The 14,329-nt window shown below is 37.1% G+C and overlaps 1 protein-coding gene across 12 annotated transcripts in view; it reads left to right on the top strand.

Moving 5' to 3' along the window:
* Positions 1–14,329, top strand: part of RGS7 (regulator of G protein signaling 7) — a gene marked incomplete at both ends in the record, with an annotated part of 185,598 nt that overhangs the window by 140,320 nt on the left and 30,949 nt on the right. For all 12 annotated transcript variants that reach the window (XM_083349939.1, XM_083349933.1, XM_083349940.1 and 9 more), the window contains 3 exons: positions 7,721–7,785; positions 8,982–9,058; positions 9,156–9,237. In XM_083349939.1, coding sequence (XP_083206065.1) covers positions 7,721–7,785; positions 8,982–9,058; positions 9,156–9,237 — 224 coding nt within the window. The remainder of the gene's footprint in view (positions 1–7,720; positions 7,786–8,981; positions 9,059–9,155; positions 9,238–14,329) is intronic.

The following is a 14,329-nucleotide window of genomic DNA, read 5'->3' as shown; positions in this document are numbered from 1 at the left end:
TTTGTGTCTGCATGCTCCCAATTCTAGGGAACTGAAGTCCACACATCTTAAACATAATTAAAAAGTAGACAAAAAAACAATTTCTCCTGAAATGTTTTCCCTCAAGAATCCTGGAAGAATTAAATAATTTTAAGGGTAATTCGACGACTTTATTTACAGCAGACTGTCTGAAACTTACATTGTAATGAGTTCTGAAAAGGTTTTAAAGCAATAAGTTCAACAATAGCAATTTTGTCCAGTTAGCTCTTAAATAATGACAGAGATGCAGCATGCAAGAAGAAAAATTACAACTTTCAATGTAAAAAGTTGAATTGTTTATTTAAGAGATTTATAGCTTCCTCTTACATGGTGGAACACATTCAGAAAGGCTTCTATCATTTAAACTCTTCCAAAATTATAATAAAAAAATAAATAAAAATATTTTTAAAATTATAGAAATGAAGACAGCTCAGCAGATTGAAATATATTTAGTTCAGAATTCACCATGTGAGACATCACCTGATCAGCAAAATTAAGAAATAATACTAAAATACCAGGAGAGTAGAAGATAAAGAGTTGGAGATCCCAAAGTGTAAAGATCTGAAAACTGAAACTGAAAGATTATGGCATAAACCAGCCATGGTGGTCTCAGTGATTATCAACGTACTGGGTGTCATGGCATCCTAGGTTCTTGGGAAGAACTCAGTGCATATAAAAGCCAACACCAGCTAAGAACTGGCAGCTATAATTTCACATTTTTGTGTACATAATAATAATTACCAAAATGGGAAGGTGTTCACTAATCATCAGGAAACAACAGGAGTGTGTAGAACTGCCACTGATGTTGGCATTCTGGATGTTAATTTTATTTTCTGTCTAATGCATTTGACAAATGTTCCACTGTTTATCTCTGTTGCTTTTCCTGTTACATTTTTTTTAGTCAAAAATTAAGGACCTGTATATTGCATGGGTCAGAAGGAGGACTGAAAAAATATAGAGAGACCCCTGGACATAAACTGTTTCACCTCTTCCCATTGGAACACTATTACATGGCATTGCAAGCCCAAACAACTAGATATAGAGACATTTTCCCCTCCTGCCATTACTCTGCTGATCACCTAATTGCCAAAGTGCTGTCATATGTCTAAGCATATTTACCCATGTAGTATGGCTGTAGTATTATCAGGGCTTTTTTTCTCATAGAACACTCAGAACGGAGTTCCGGCACCTTTTTTGGATAGAACCTTGTAGGGTAGGCAAGGTGGGTTGTATGACATGTGTGAGTTCCGGCACCTTTTTCTTTTACAAAAAAAGCACTGAGTATTATTATCCTTCTCATCTCTGCTACCTCCTCTTATTGGATCATTATGCTTATTATTACTCTGTTGTTTTGCATATACACTGAGAGCTTCTACACCGGAGACAAATTCCTTGTGTATCTAAATATACTTGGCAAAATAAAGTCTCCTGTCCTTTCCTATTCTTACCTCATGATGTCTTTTTCCCCATTGACAATTGTGGTATGGAGAAAAAGGCTATATCTCAGCAACAACTATATCTGCAGTAGCAATGGTAGCTGAAGCTTTAGCAGGGAGTTTAGCACTTTCCCTAGCATAATTGTCTCATTTGAATGAAGTGATCCTTTCTCTTAAATATAATCCAGTAATCATGCAGATGTGAGTTACAGGAGTTGTAGTCTGCTGTGGCAGGTGCAGAAAGACTTCACTGAATCTAGTTCAGCTGACATCAATTAAGTGTATGTTTCTATAGGAAGGAGAAACCTCAGTTCCTGCAGTTTACTCAGCAGCTATCCAGAATGCAGGTGGGCAATCTCATGATCTCTCCTTTATCCAGAAAGGTTTGACTGGCCACCAATCTCACTGCAGTTCCCTCTCTGCTCCCTTGGAGGCACCTAATTTATCATGAATACTCACTGTGATTGTGTGGGTCTGAGTTGAGGGATTTCTGTCAAGCTCATACCTGCAATCTAATCTTATGGACACAAAGTTCTGCTGAGCCTTATATTTTAATTAATTTTGGAAAATGCTTATTAGCTGCTTTTCAGCTGCTTTTCAGCTATTAAGAACCCTTCAGTCAACAAATTTTATAATGTGTGAGTTTCCTTTAATCTTTTAACAAAGTAAGTATTAAAGATCAGTTTAAGGACATAAGAAACCCTGTTTTTTTTGGAATAAACAGCAAAATATTGATTAGAATGTTGATTTTGTGCTAAGGATCCAGATAGATTTGATAAGGTTTTGAAATTAATCATAAGAATACTTTCTGTCAGAAAATGTTGTTTTGAATTCCTAAAAGAAAGCATAATAGTATAGGACTTTGAACACTGGATACTAGAGGAAACCAGAAGGAACTAAAAATTACAATTAAAGGAAAATTTACTAATACAGTATGAAGCAAAATATTTTAATCTTGGATTTATTGTAAGGAATGGTTGTAAGGAATGGATCCAGAATTTAATTTTAAACGTGTCTGCCATTATAGATGGACTGCTTTTAAAAGATGTCATGGAAGAGATACAATTTTTACCAGACAAGGTTGATTTGAAATTAGATTTAAAAATGGCAAGCTACAAGAATGATATGGAAAATGAAGTTATATTGGATATACAAAGGAAATCAGCTGATGTTTTAATAATTAAAAGGGATGAACAAATAGTAAACCAATAGATAAACTCAAATAATTTTTCATGTTGGATTTACAAAAGAGATCTGTTAGAGTTTTGAAGGATTTTGTGAGAATGAATAAAGAAAAATCAAAAAGAAAACAGGTTCAAGGGCTTTATTTGAAGGGATTAATGATCAAGATTGTTAAGAGTAAAAGGAAGGACTAAAGGTGAGTTTATTTAATAAAGGTTAAAACAGAAACATTGTTATTTTTGATAATCCACTTCTGCTGATCAGGACTGAACAATAAGATTATAATGATCTGTTAATAGTTAAGAAAGTGATATGGGATGCAGAGATTATTTCTTATATTTTAAGAGAAGGTGATAAGTTGATAAAAGTGTTTATACTTGTGATGAAGGGGAAATAATTTTTTATATATTTCTCTTTTTTCTTTTCTGTCTATAATATTTTTATGCACTTTCTAATTTGTATTATTTTATTTTATGTAGTTTGTGTTTGTTTTCATCTATTTAACTATAATGTTTAATAAATTTATTCTAACACAAAGGAAGAGGATGCATTTGTGGTTGTTCCTCTGTGCTTGAAATAGGGGAAAATATATATAATTTGCTTAATGAAAAACAGAGTAATCAGTGTATATTTCAGACACAACACTATTTCTGCAGGATGCCTTAAAAAGGTTTGCATAAGAAATAAACATTTGTGTCTCTTTTTAAAGCTGCTTTACATTTGGTCTTTTACTGTAAGTATTAACATTCCATGAATAGAGAGAAGGCAGTAAATCACACTTCATTTTTTGTTTTATTAACATTTCAGGGCTGCTCATCCGTAGGGAATGTTTCGCAGTTCAGAAATTAAGACATACTTTTTCCTCCTTCCACCTTATTACGAGTGGTATATTTTGTTTTTATTTCTTTGGAAAGTAGAAAATATTAAGTCAAGGATGGTCAACATGCAGAGGCAACTCAGGAGTCTCCAGTTCTAGCTAGGAGGCCAATGATAAGAGGAAACGATTTATGAGGGCAATTTGAAAATAAACCTCCATTTGGTTATCAATGACAGACACTCACAAATACAGAACTTGTATTATATACATTAGAAAACTACAGCATTACATTTCTTTTTGACATGATCACCATTCATATTGCGGAACTTGTCATAACGTCTTACAAGGTTTGAAATTCCTTCTGCAAAAAAAATTATTTATTTATTTTAATTCCATTTATATCCCGCCCTTCTCCGGGAATGAAGCCACCCTTTAACAGCATTGTGAGGCACATTATCGTTGAAGAGTGCGACACAAGCCACTGTTTCATTTAAAAAAAACTGGTTCATTTTCAATTGTTCTAGCAGACAAGTCAACTGCAACACAACCTTCTCCTTCCACTCCTCACTACCTATTGAACTGTGCACATCACCATAGGATGGGTGTTGCTATCCCTGCCTATTTCTCACACATGCTCAAATGGAGGTTTATTTCCGATTTGCCCTCGTATGTATAGTCTAACACTAAAAGGTTGCAAAAGAATATGTACAGTCTCCTTAAGTATAGCTTGAAAGGAGGAGCTCTTTAAGTGTAGTTGAAAAGAAGGCCATCAGTACAAAAATGAACTGGATTCACCAACCTTGGGGAGGGAACTGATAGTTTTCCAGGCGCTTAACTGGCTTCACTTGTGATGCTCCTCCAGTGTTTCCCCTGATAGACAAATGCAATGACCTTTATTATCCCATCACAGCTCCACTGTCAGAATACCATAGTGCTGGTTGTATTTGTGTTCAGTTTTAAATGTGGTGGTAGTAGGAAGAGGAGAAGAGGTGGATATCTTCCTCATGCCAGGCGATCAAGCCAGAATAGTTCTGGTATGACTACATATTAAGTTTGAGTTTTTTTAATCATAGGATTGGAATCAACACTTGCTTTAGATATGCTGGTTTTCTGAGCTTGAGCAAGGATGCTCAACCTACAATATAATATTTTTAATTTTTCTAGAACCCTGTTGATAAATTCATTGGTGATTAATTTGCTTGACAATATTAAAATACTGCTAAATTAATTTATATCAATTTGACAGAATTGATTGGGAAATACAGGTAGTCCTTAATGACCACAATGGCTCAGTAACACAATAAGTGTGACATCATATGATCACACCAGATATAAGACGTCACTTTTCCCCATTATTGTTGAATGAGACATCGCGTGACTACAACTTACAATTTTACTGCTAGCTTCTCCATTGACTCTGTTTGTTGGAAGCCAAATGTGAAGCTCAGAAATGGCAATCATGGGACTTTGGGATGCTGCAACAGTCATAAATGCCGACTAGTTGCAAAGCCCCTGAGTGATGATCACATGAGGTATATACGGGAATGTTGCACCAAGGATTGGTCATAAAGTTACTTTTTCAGGAAGTTCAAACAGTCACTAAACAGGGCAGTCATTGACGGAGGACTATGTATACATTTCTTTAGTGAATGCTAAAGCTTGCAGGGTAAAAGATTGGAGTCCCAAAACTCCTCTCTTGGAGGTTCTCTGATCTTCACATTTGATGCCCCACCTGCTTTGGAATTCTTGCTACTACCCCTATCTTCCAGAGAGGCATTTCATCTGGTACCCACACCCTAATTCTAGTATCAGTAACAGGTAGGGTTCCTGTTTCATTCTAAGGACTAAAAGTTAAAATACAGAAAATGAAAGAATAGAGACAGTGCAGCTACCTAGCCTTGTGTCATATAGATGTGACAGCTAGAGAACTCAGCCCTAGAATAGATAGAGCTGGAAGGGACCTTGGAGGTCTTCTAGTCCATCCCCCTGCTCAAGCAGGAGAACCTATAGTATCTCAGACAAGTGACTGTCCAGTCCCTTCTTAAAAACCTCCAGTGATGGAGCACCCACGATTTCTGAGGGCAAGCTGTTTCACTGGTTACTTGTCCTCACTGTTAGGAAGCCCTTTCTTTCCTCATCTCTTTCCTCATAAGAGATAAACAAAATAAAACTTTATTATAAAGCAACAAAAACATAAAATGTAATTCTGCTTTTTGACTGTAATGCAGATCTTCCATATGAAAGGAGATCATTAAAAAGTTGCCCAGAACACAGCAGCTTGCAAATCAATTTTTAACCAATCAAGATGAAAACACAATATTTCGGACAGTTTGAACTGAAAGAGAATAGCCCTCTGCCTGAAGTAGTGCAGATTATAAAAAGACAATTCAAAATATTACACATCCCAAGAAGCTAATAAAGAAAGAAATATAAGTTAATGAACACAGGCTGAGATATACTTGAAGGTAGAACTCACTCCATATCAAAACCTATATCAAAGGTAGAGAAAATAAGAGCCCAACATGGAAAATATAACTAAACTTAGTTAAAAGCTAAGTTATAAATGTTCAGAGAAGAGCAACTAAAATGATCAAAGGCCTGGAGATAAAAACATACGAAGAACGGCTGCAGGACTTTGGTTTGACTAGTCTAAAGAAAAAAAGAAATAGGGGAGACATGATAGCAATATTCCAATATTTGAGGGGCTGCCACAAAGAAGAGGGAGTCAGACTATTCTCCAAAGCACAAGAGGGCAAAACAAGAAACAATAGTTGGAAACTGATCAAAGAGAGAAGCAACCTGGAATTAAAGAGAAACTTCCTAACAGTGAGGACAATTAACCGGTGGATCAGCTTGCCTTCAGAAATTGTGAGTGCTCTATCACTGGAGGTTTTTAAGAAGAGACTGGACAGTCACTTATCTGATGGTATAAGTTCTCCTGCTCAAGCAGGGGGCTGGACCAGAAGACCTCCAAGGTCCCTTCCAGATTCTATTCTATTCTATTCTATTCTATTCTATTCTATTCTATTCTATTCTATTCTATTCTATTCCATTCCATTCCATTCCATTCCATTCCATTCCATTCCATTCTATTCTATTCTATTCTATTCTATTCTATTCTATTCTATTCTATTCTATTCTATTCTATTCTATTCTATTCTATTCTACTCTACTCTACTCTACTCTACTCTACTCTACTCTACTCTACTCTACTCTACTCTATTACATTTTGAATATTTGCCAAGGATAGAGAAAACAGCACAGGGCTGTTTCATTCAGCAGGCTGATTTTTGTCCTCCTTTAAACTTGAGTTACCAGATAAGAAAACTGGCAGAAGTTCGTATTTATTACAGAGAAATTCAAGGTTTTTTTTCTTCCCCTGATGTACCTGCTTTTCTTTTCTTTTTTCTTGGCTGAATCAACTTGTTAAATTGTCCTGACTACATTTCTTAGATAAGCATTTAGAGCAGTGTTTTTCAAACCTGGCAACCTTAAGATCTGTGGATTTCAACTGCCAGAATTCTCTAGCCAGCATGGGAATTCTGGCAGCTGAAGTCCACACATCTTAAGGTAGCCAAGTTTGAAGAACATTGATTTGGAGCCTTATATAGGAAATATGTTGTCAAAGGACCCAGAATTATTTTTGTGGACAAGTTTGTCTACGTGAAGTACTTACTAATGTCCTGTTTCAATATGTAAGCATATTCCTCTCCTCTCCAAGGTTTTATTGGTCTGGGGGAGCTTTGCACCACAAAACAGTATACATTGAAAGGAAATAGGCTGAAGGAGCACCAAACATTAACTCTTACAAGAACATCATAAACAATAGCATACACTTATTTCTTAAGCAATTTGAATTCCTACGCTCCAAGTGGCAAACACGTTTCCACCCTTGCCATCCTTGGGTTTCAAAGTCACCTCCAGACATAGGCTGTAAACTTGCCAGACTTTGTAATTCTTTTTTTTTGTTTAGTAGCAGTGCATTCTTTCTTAAGTAAATGGCAAACACAAAAGCAAACAAACAAAAATTAGTTGATCACTAATTTATAGACAGAGTGTATATAATGGCTGGTTGCTTTTGACATCTACTGCATTTTAATGCTTTGGGGCAGATTATCTTCTTTTGAAAAGAAACACAGGCAGAGCTGTGATGGTCAGAACCCTTTTACTCAATGAAACATACATTAAGTCTTTAGGTCTTGATGTCTGGGCTTTGAGATAGTATCTGAGATAACAAGAAATGATTGATTCTTTTTTTGTGTTCCAGCGGTTTACCTCTGCAAGCGAACGATGCAAAACAAAGCACGGCTTGAGCTAGCAGACTATGAAGCAGTAAGTACCTGGAACCTTTCCTAGATGTGAGACTTGGAAATTGGGTCATGAGACTTGGAGACTCTGCCAGAAACAAAAGCAAAGCCCTTGAAAGAATCCTGGTCTTGAAAAATAGTTATTAGGGATCTTCAACTTGCAGGCAGGCATTGATATTGGAGCTTCACAGTTTGAAACAAGTACATTAAAAAGAATGGCAAAGTCTATGGCATAACATTATCTTCCAAAGATTGAAAAGCATCATGACAAGGTCACTTCACTTAAATTGCAGAAGACTTATAGTCGTCCCTATGAAGTCATCTTTAAAATGTTCAGAAACATTGGTAATAACCAAGGGTTCCACGTGTACATAAACCTGCTTTGTTTTATATTGAGTCTAACTCAGAAAGCTTCATCAGAGAAAAGCTAACTCTGAATGCTCTACTTACACTGTCTAATATGAGTTTCTTCCCTTTCCACTGCAAGAATGTAGATTGGGAAGTCAGTGCAATTTTATTTTACTACTAATCTGTTTACAGGTTGCACCCACACTTCAAATAGGGGACAGTGTGTTTTTCTATCCCAAAAAATGCATTTAGTGCTCAGAACTTATATATTTATAGCATGCCACCGTGGGAGGGGGAAAGTGCTTTGTTATGGATCTGAAGAAACAGAATTATTGCATCTTACTTGGAAGTAGACCACAATATTTGCCTATTTACATAACAATTTTTAGAACTAGGTCTGATATGTGGGAGAAAAACCAATATTAACTGATCAACATTTGTCTTGATCCATTTTTTTTCTCTTGAGAGCATGGATGCGCAGAATGTATAAGCAAATTTTCCATTAACAAAAGAAAACAAGTTCCCATCTCATTTAGGACTGGGGAGAGAAGGCAAAATTTGACAGGCACAAAGGAATGCCTGGGGAATATAGAGTCTATGAACTGAAACATTTCAGTGAACAAAGACATAGCTTCTCATTTTTTAAATGATGAGTATATCCATCTAGTTTTCTTTACATTGCCACTGGAATGGATGACTGTTGCCTTCTGGTGGTGTCCCATCAATGTACTAACTAGGTCAGAGCCTGCTCAGGCAACCCTTATTTGGAATCTTGAAATCTCAGAAGAAAATTGCAATGACTTGAATCTAGATTTTAAGCTCTCCAAAGTTCTTCCTGTTGAAGCAACTTGCTAATATGTGGTGTGTTTTCAGGAAAGCTTGGCCAGGTTGCAACGAGCATTTGCACGGAAGTGGGAATTTATTTTTATGCAAGCAGAAGCACAAGCCAAGTGAGTAGCCAAGACATTTTATTGCTAAATTCATCACCTGCTGTCTTTCAAGGCATTTCAACTTATCTTTTTATGTTATTTGCCTCATCATCTACAGAGTGGACAAGAAACGGGATAAGATAGAAAGAAAAATCCTTGACAGCCAGGAGAGAGCATTCTGGGATGTACACCGGCCAGTGGTATGTAAATTAATACTTTACCTTACATTCAGAAATTGGGAGATATAATCTTCCCTCCTTCCTTCCCTCCCTCCCTCTTGACTGATTATACGAAGTAAGTTCAGATTCACAAATGCAGTGATGCTGGCGCGCAAAAGTAAAAAATGGCTGAACTCTCTCCTAGCCCTGGCTGTCAGGTGCTCTTTGAGCAGGAGCTGTGAGTCTAGGACACAGGTCTGCAACCCGTGGCTCCGGAGCTGCATGTGGCTCTTTCAGCTGTCTCCTGCGGCTCCCAGTCCTCTGTCGTGCAGTCCCCCCCCCCAAAAAAAAGTGGGACTAAAAAAGTACAACCAATCAATTCAAATATGCAGGGTAGGTGCATATCTTGCCTTGGCTCCACTCTTCAGTCAAACCCTGTTCTGCGCATGTGTGCATGTACACACATGCGCACACATTTTTTGCGGCTCCCAGTTTTTCCTTTTGTGAGGGAACCGGTTCCGAGTGGCTCTTTCACTGTTTCAGGTTGCTGACCCCTGGTCTAGGAGGATTCCTAGATTGTACCCCAGGTCTTTTGGGGCCAGTGCCTCCCTATCCAAAAGTAGGGATGGAAGAATCTTATCTCTGGATGGTTCAAAATAGGATGGATTAAAATAGGAAATAATTGCTTTAAGTTGCCCCTGGTCAAAAATGTTAAATCAATATAAAATCAATAAAATAAAATTAATTGAATTTTTTAATAAATGAAGGAAGGACACAAACACTCACAAGTCACTTACTGACCCCCAAGAAGTACATCATGATATCACAGGTCTTATTTACCTGCATCAGCTGTCAGCATGTAAATACCTAGGGGTGGAGTTTGTGCTTTTATATTTTGTGCTTATGTAATAATAATAATAATAATAAAGTTGGAAGGGACCTTGGAGGTCATCTAGTCCAACCCCCTGCTCAGACAGGAAACCCTATATTATTTCGGACAAATGGCTGTCCAGTCTCCTCTTAAAAACTTCCAGTGTTGGAGCATTCATGGCTTCTGGAGGCAGGTTGTTCCACTGGTTAATTGTTCTAACTGTCAGGAAGTTTCTCCTTAGTTCTAGGTTGCTTCTCTCCTTGATTAGTTTCCATCCGTTGCTTCTTGTCCTGCTTTTTTGTCCTGTTTTCATAGTTCTAACATCACAGTTCACTGTAGATACCTAGGAAGATGGGAAATATATGGATTAATGTGGATGTCATAGGATTAATTTAACACCAAATTCTCAGTAAATACCATCTGCATTCCCAACAGGGAGTGCACTCATTATCTATAAGCTTATTTATAATTATTACATCACTGTTTCCAATTTCTTGGCTTGGAAGTTGCAATGTTCACACCCAGTGCTTTTTTTGTAAAAGAAAAATGTGCTGGAACTCACACATGTCATACAACCTGCCTTGCCTACCCTACAAGGTTCCATCCAAAAAAGGTGCCGGAACTCCGTTCTGAACGTTCTATGAGAAAAAAAGCCCTGTTCACACCTAATCCAAAGCAAGCATATTGCCATTTGAATTCTGCTTCAGTTCAATTATAATCTGAAACGAAAAAGAACTCATTCTTCCAACTGTGCACTGGCAGTGTTTGCACAATACTGAGTTAAAGACTAAGTGGTGTGCTTAATTTTGAGCCTGTTGTTTTATAGCTTAGTTTAGGTAACATCATTACTGTCAGTGAGTGTGGCATTTGCCCTCTGTTTATATACAGTAGCTTGCCTTGACAGTTTTAGTGGGGGTGTAATTTTCTCCTTGGTAGTTCTTTGATTAGGGTGCTGTTTTCCACTTGATTGTTTACCTGGTATTAATTCCCCTAATTTGGGTTTTGGCTGCTGGAGGGGACATATTCTAGTATTTTTGTTTACTTCTTAGCTTTTTGTTATCTCTTTTGAATAGTCTGTAAATATAGTTTATTTTTTGTTTGTATTGATGGCTGATTTATCTGAATGCCAATCTTCCAGCAATTCCTTAGCATTTCTGACTTGGCTTGGTCTGAGATGCTCACACATTCCCAGTTGAAACTGTGGTTGAGTCTGTCCACGGGTTGTAAGATTAAGGAGTCTTCATTGCATCTTCTGACTGCTAGTTGGTGCTCATGGATATACTCTGCTAGTCTTCTGCCTGTCTGACCTACATAGTGGCCGTTATAGTCCTTACACCTTATGTTCATTCCTGTTTCTCTTCTTGGGTTGATGGGTCTTTTGATTTACTTATAATATTTTGGAGAGATTTGGTTGGTTTGAGAGTTGGTTTGTGGTTTAATTGGTTTAGGAATAGAGTTATCTTTTTATAGGGTCTCTGGCACCTTGATTGTTGTTGAAGAAATGGCAGGAAGACGGGAGGGAAAGCTTTCTTTTGCCTTTCTCTATATAACTATTGTTACAATAGCTAGAGAAAAGGAAGGAAAATGCTTCATGCGGTGCCTGTGGAGCACTACAGCATTAAAAAATTAGGAGTGAGTAAAGGGTTTGAGGAAAACATAAACTGCAGAGCAAGATTCTTTGTACTCCCAATAACATTATCTGGACTGTGACAGGTTCCTGGGCTTTTAAATATAGCTGGCTTGAGAAATACCAGAACTGTTTGTAATTTTGAGGAAATATTCTTAGTTATTCAAGTTGTATCCTGAATCATGCATTGGGGAGGTGGGATTGTCTTGAATGAACTCTACTGCATGACCTCCATGTTTACAAACATGTTTATTTTATTAGATACTATTTCCAAGATCAGCTGGATCTAAAAGAGTCCCTCTGGATGATGCCAGTCATCCTGTTCTGTATTCATGCACAAAACTAACAAGCTCATTTGACTGAGCGAGACGGAAGATATGCAAGTCCTAATAAAATTAGAATAGTATAAGTAAAAGATTAAAAAGTAATGGCCTATATATGTTAACTCTCTTTTCAAGACTTCTACTTTTATAAAGTAACAAGCATATATGATAATGAGCAGAGATGTTTGTGTTCAAGGATGTGTGTCTATCTACCTGCATATAATTTTCATATGAGTGGGAGGTTATATGTTTCTATGTGAATGTAAGACTTATGAGGGAAAGATATATGTGAATAAGTATGGAGGTTTGTTGCATCGTATAGGTAGTCCTCCACTATTGGGACCAGCAACTCGGTAGCATGTATATTTATTATTTTACTATAAAACTTACAATGATGCTAAGGGCAAAACTAACTTAAAATCATACCATATCCAGGCTGTGACATTCTCTCACAGAGTGTCTAAATTCGTTTGCAAAACTTTCCCCAGAGCCACTGGCATATAAAGCAGCAATTGCAACAAGAAGATTTAATTAAATTCAATAAAGTCATTACAAAACCATGCTTGTAAAATGAAAAACAGATGCTTTATGATTGGAGCAGTGGATCAATAGCCCTATATTTATTTGCCATTTGATTAAAATATTTAATCATACAATCATGAAGTTGGAAGGGGCCTTTTAGGCTTTCAGGTCTACCATCTTCCTCAATGCCAAAAGTTAATGAAAGATTCTTAATAGAAACTTGTCCAGACTCTACTTGAACACACCCAGTGAAGATAAGGTCAGTTTCTGGGTAATTGGTCCCACTGTCAGACTGCTTTTACTGTCAGAATTTTTAAAACCTCTTATTCAGTCAGAATCTATTCTGAATCTAGAATTAGCTGAAGTTCATTCTTCCATATTTTGGATGTAGAACAATGACACATCTTTACCTTATTCTCTGTATATATAAGGAATATTATCGTGTCCCTCATCTACCTTCTGTTCTCCAGGCTAAAGATTCCAGTTCTTTCACTCTCCTCAAATAACTTAATTTCTAGCTCCCTGATTAATTTAACTGATCTTCTCTGAACCTCTTCTGATTAGTCTGAATGCTTCTTAAACTAGGGTGCTAAAAACTAGGCACAAAACTCAAGCTGGCATCTGATCGATGCAGAATAAAATACAACTATTATTTCTTGTGCTTTTGAAACTATTATACTGTTCATATGGTCCAAAATTCCACATACCCTTTTGCAGCTAGATCCTGGTGTTGGCACTTGGTTTGCAGTCAATATTATTCCAAAATTGTTATAAGCACTTTATTACCAAATTATGCATCCCAGATGCTACACCTATGCATCTGATTTCTGTGGGAAGAGCTTTGAAGTTTCTTGCATTTCATTCTTTATTTTTACCTATTTCTCTACCTTACCAAAATAATTTTAAATTGTATTTCTGTCTCCTAGGGTGTTAGCGATTTCTTGCTTTTTTCTTATCATGCTTACCCACAGGGACAATTCCTTTGTTTATTTTTCCCTATGGAGAGTTGCTTCTTCTGTCAGCTCATGTTGTAGCACTTCCTTTGACTGTTTGATAATCCTTTAACTTCATGAGCTTGAAGTATGGCCATGTGTTGCTATAGTTCTTATTACTTCCTCAAGTAGAGCTGACACTTTGTATTTTCTGAAAACATTTGCCAGATAGGTTTCCAGGCAAGAACATGAACATGCCACGTGGCATGCATAGCTTTGTGGCATGTTTATGTTCTTGCCTGAAGTCATAGCTACAGATTCCTTTCCATATAACTTCAGTTTTGCCAGCAGAAGAGAATGTATGTGGCTCAGGGTTGAACTGTGGTATCATCTTCAGTGCTATCCAGTGCTTTTTTTGTAAAAGAAAAAGGTGCCGGAACTTACACATGTCATACAACCCGCCTTGCCTATCCTACAAGGTTCCATCCAAAAAAGTTGCCGGAACTCCGTTCTGAGCGTTCTATGAGAAAAAAAGCCCTGGTGCTATCTAAACATCTGCAAGCAAACAGTCAAGCGCAGAGAGCACCAAGGACTCCACAACTTACTTCAGTTTCATGTTGTAAGACACCATCTGCAGGAGGTCTCTTACTTTGCCTTTTTTGTTGTTCATCTTCTTCCATTCTTCTTGCTCCCTTCTCAGGTTTTCCAGTGAGGGAAAGTTTGGAAGGGATTTCTCCTTAAACTCTTTTGCTCTTGGACCTCTGTTCTCTATTTATTCATCCAGTGAATCAAGTGTATTTCTTGTTTTACAGTAGATGAGATAGCTACTTTTAAAACAAGCGCAGAAATACACTGGGTT

Source organism: Vipera ursinii, assembly GCF_947247035.1.
Source record: "Vipera ursinii genome assembly, chromosome: 1".
Classification (NCBI taxonomy): Eukaryota; Metazoa; Chordata; class Lepidosauria; order Squamata; family Viperidae; genus Vipera; species Vipera ursinii.
This window is presented reverse-complemented; position numbering and strand designations above follow the sequence as displayed.